Below are 2,084 nucleotides of genomic sequence, written 5' to 3' on the forward strand. Positions count from 1 at the left end.
AGCGCGGCAGCCAGGCCTCGCTGCAGGAGGAAGACCCTGAGAGGATGAAGCACAGTAAGATTAGAGCCCGGGGCTACACTGGTTCGGGATCCCAGAGAGAGGTGTCCCATGGGAAGGGATTCTGCTCCAGCCAGCGTTGCTGTGAGCATCTCTGAATCCATGAGATATCTGAGTCTTGATTTAACATGCTGATAATTTACTCCCCACCTCCAGTTTCCTGCAGCTTTACTGGGAGTTAAAACCCAGTCGTAGGTGTAATAGGGATTATTCCTATAGGACCTGTAGGATTGGAAGTGGATTGAATTCCTGGCATCATAGCGAGCTGCCGTGTCTGCCCAATCTGTCCTCACTGAGTGTAGCGGGTTAAACCAGAATGATACTGGCAAATCCATTTTCCTGAAGGATTGGGACAGGGTGAGGATGCTCATTCTGGGCCACTGCAGAGCTGGCAGGCAGGGCTGTGTTTGTCCCCATCATGGCCTGGGGTTCCACTGCTTCAGCACCAAAGCAAACTACCACAGCCATCACGACTGCCATGTGGCTTTTGTCACTGACAGAGCCACCACTTCCACTCACTGAAGTAGCCCTGAACACATTATTTCTCCTGGTTTTGAGGGGTGGGAAGCAGCAGCCTGTTAGTTTTTGGTGGGTGGGTGCTTCACCCCTGACCCACACCTGATACAGAGTGTGTGCCCACCCTATGCCGTAGGACTGCTCTCCTGGCAGTACAGTTATTTGACCAAATCTCTCTCTGTTTCTCTCTTTTGAGTCAGGAAGGAAACAGAAAACTCCTAAGAAGTTTACGGGGGAGCAGCCATCCATCTCGGGGACATTTGGACTGAAAGGTAATGCAGGGATGACTCTGGTCAGCTGTAAAGTTGTACCTTCTCCTTGGGGCGTCACAGGGAAGCCCCTTCCCCGAGAGCCCTCCCTGTTGTGGAGCCAGCCAGAGCCTGAGGATGTCACACTGGAGGAGCTGGTGCCTTTTACTATAAGAGTGTCATAAAGGGAGCGAAAGGCAGCAGAGCTAGGACTGGTAACAACCCTGTCTGCTCTGTTCTGGAGTCCGGCGCTCGGAAATGAGGGAAGAGAGGAAAGGATCCGGGTATGTTCAAGCTGTAACACAAGAGAAACAAGCTGCTGACGTAAGCGGGATACGAGAAACATCATCTCATCATCGTCCCACCACCCTGCGATGTTGCAGCATTTCCAGTGGCGTCGGGAAGGATTTCTGCACCAGAGGTTGGTGACGCACCCATCCCTCATATCATCTCCAGTGCTGGTCGCCCACATTTAAGAAGACAAATCCAAGGGAGAAGAGACATGTTGCCGGGATGTTTTCTGAGAGGAGGCTCAGGAATTGGCTGCTGCAGCCTGAGAATGCAAGAGCGAGTGGGACTGTGGTCGTGCTCCAGAAATACATCCAACTGGACTGGAAAGGAGGGGGGAATCCTGGAGCATCCCTGGTTGAGAGCAACAGGATTCAGACTGGCTGTGAAATACGTTCAGTCAGGGAAATTCAAAAGCGGATTTCCAGGCACTGCAGGAGGCAGCACCTTCCAGTATGAGGCACTCGGGGGAGAAGCACTAATGGCTTTGAAGGAATTAAACACTTGCCGAAGAGCAGGCTTGATGTGGTCTCCGATTTCCTTTCCCCTGGCTCCTGGGCAGTCTGGGCTTGTTTCCCTTAATTTCCCCACAGAGGCTCTGCTGTAGACTGAAGCATCTGCTATGGGTTCTGGAGAACAGGCTGGTGCCCCAGTGCTCCACCACCTCCTATGGAGGGTGAAGATGGGGCAGATGTTTGCCTACACCTCTGAGTTCAATGTGGCAGTCACTCCCTGAATACAGGGGTGCCCCCAGCCTGTTGTGGGGTTTCCATTCAGACCCCGAGTTTGCAAGAGTCACAACCCCCAGGTTCAGGAGGACATGGACCCTCATGGGGCAGGTGTGGATCTGACCCTGTCACTCAATGCATTGCCTCCAGCACCTTCTACAGAAGCGAAGACACAGGGCTGAACTGCACATGGATTTGGTGGGGTAGACCCAGGGGAGTTAAACAGCCTTTCAAGTACAGAAGCATC

The 2,084-nt window shown here is 52.8% G+C and overlaps 1 protein-coding gene across 1 annotated transcript in view; it reads left to right on the forward strand.

The window, feature by feature from the left end:
* Positions 1-2,084, forward strand: part of ZNF512B (zinc finger protein 512B) — a gene marked incomplete at its 3' end in the record, with an annotated part of 22,340 nt that overhangs the window by 3,005 nt on the left and 17,251 nt on the right. Inside the window, 2 exon segments of the mRNA XM_009073135.1 lie at positions 3-54; positions 774-845. Coding sequence (XP_009071383.1) covers positions 3-54; positions 774-845 — 124 coding nt within the window.

This window comes from Acanthisitta chloris, unplaced genomic scaffold, assembly GCF_000695815.1.
Source record: "Acanthisitta chloris isolate BGI_N310 unplaced genomic scaffold, ASM69581v1 scaffold16614, whole genome shotgun sequence".
NCBI classification, from domain to species: Eukaryota; Metazoa; Chordata; class Aves; order Passeriformes; family Acanthisittidae; genus Acanthisitta; species Acanthisitta chloris.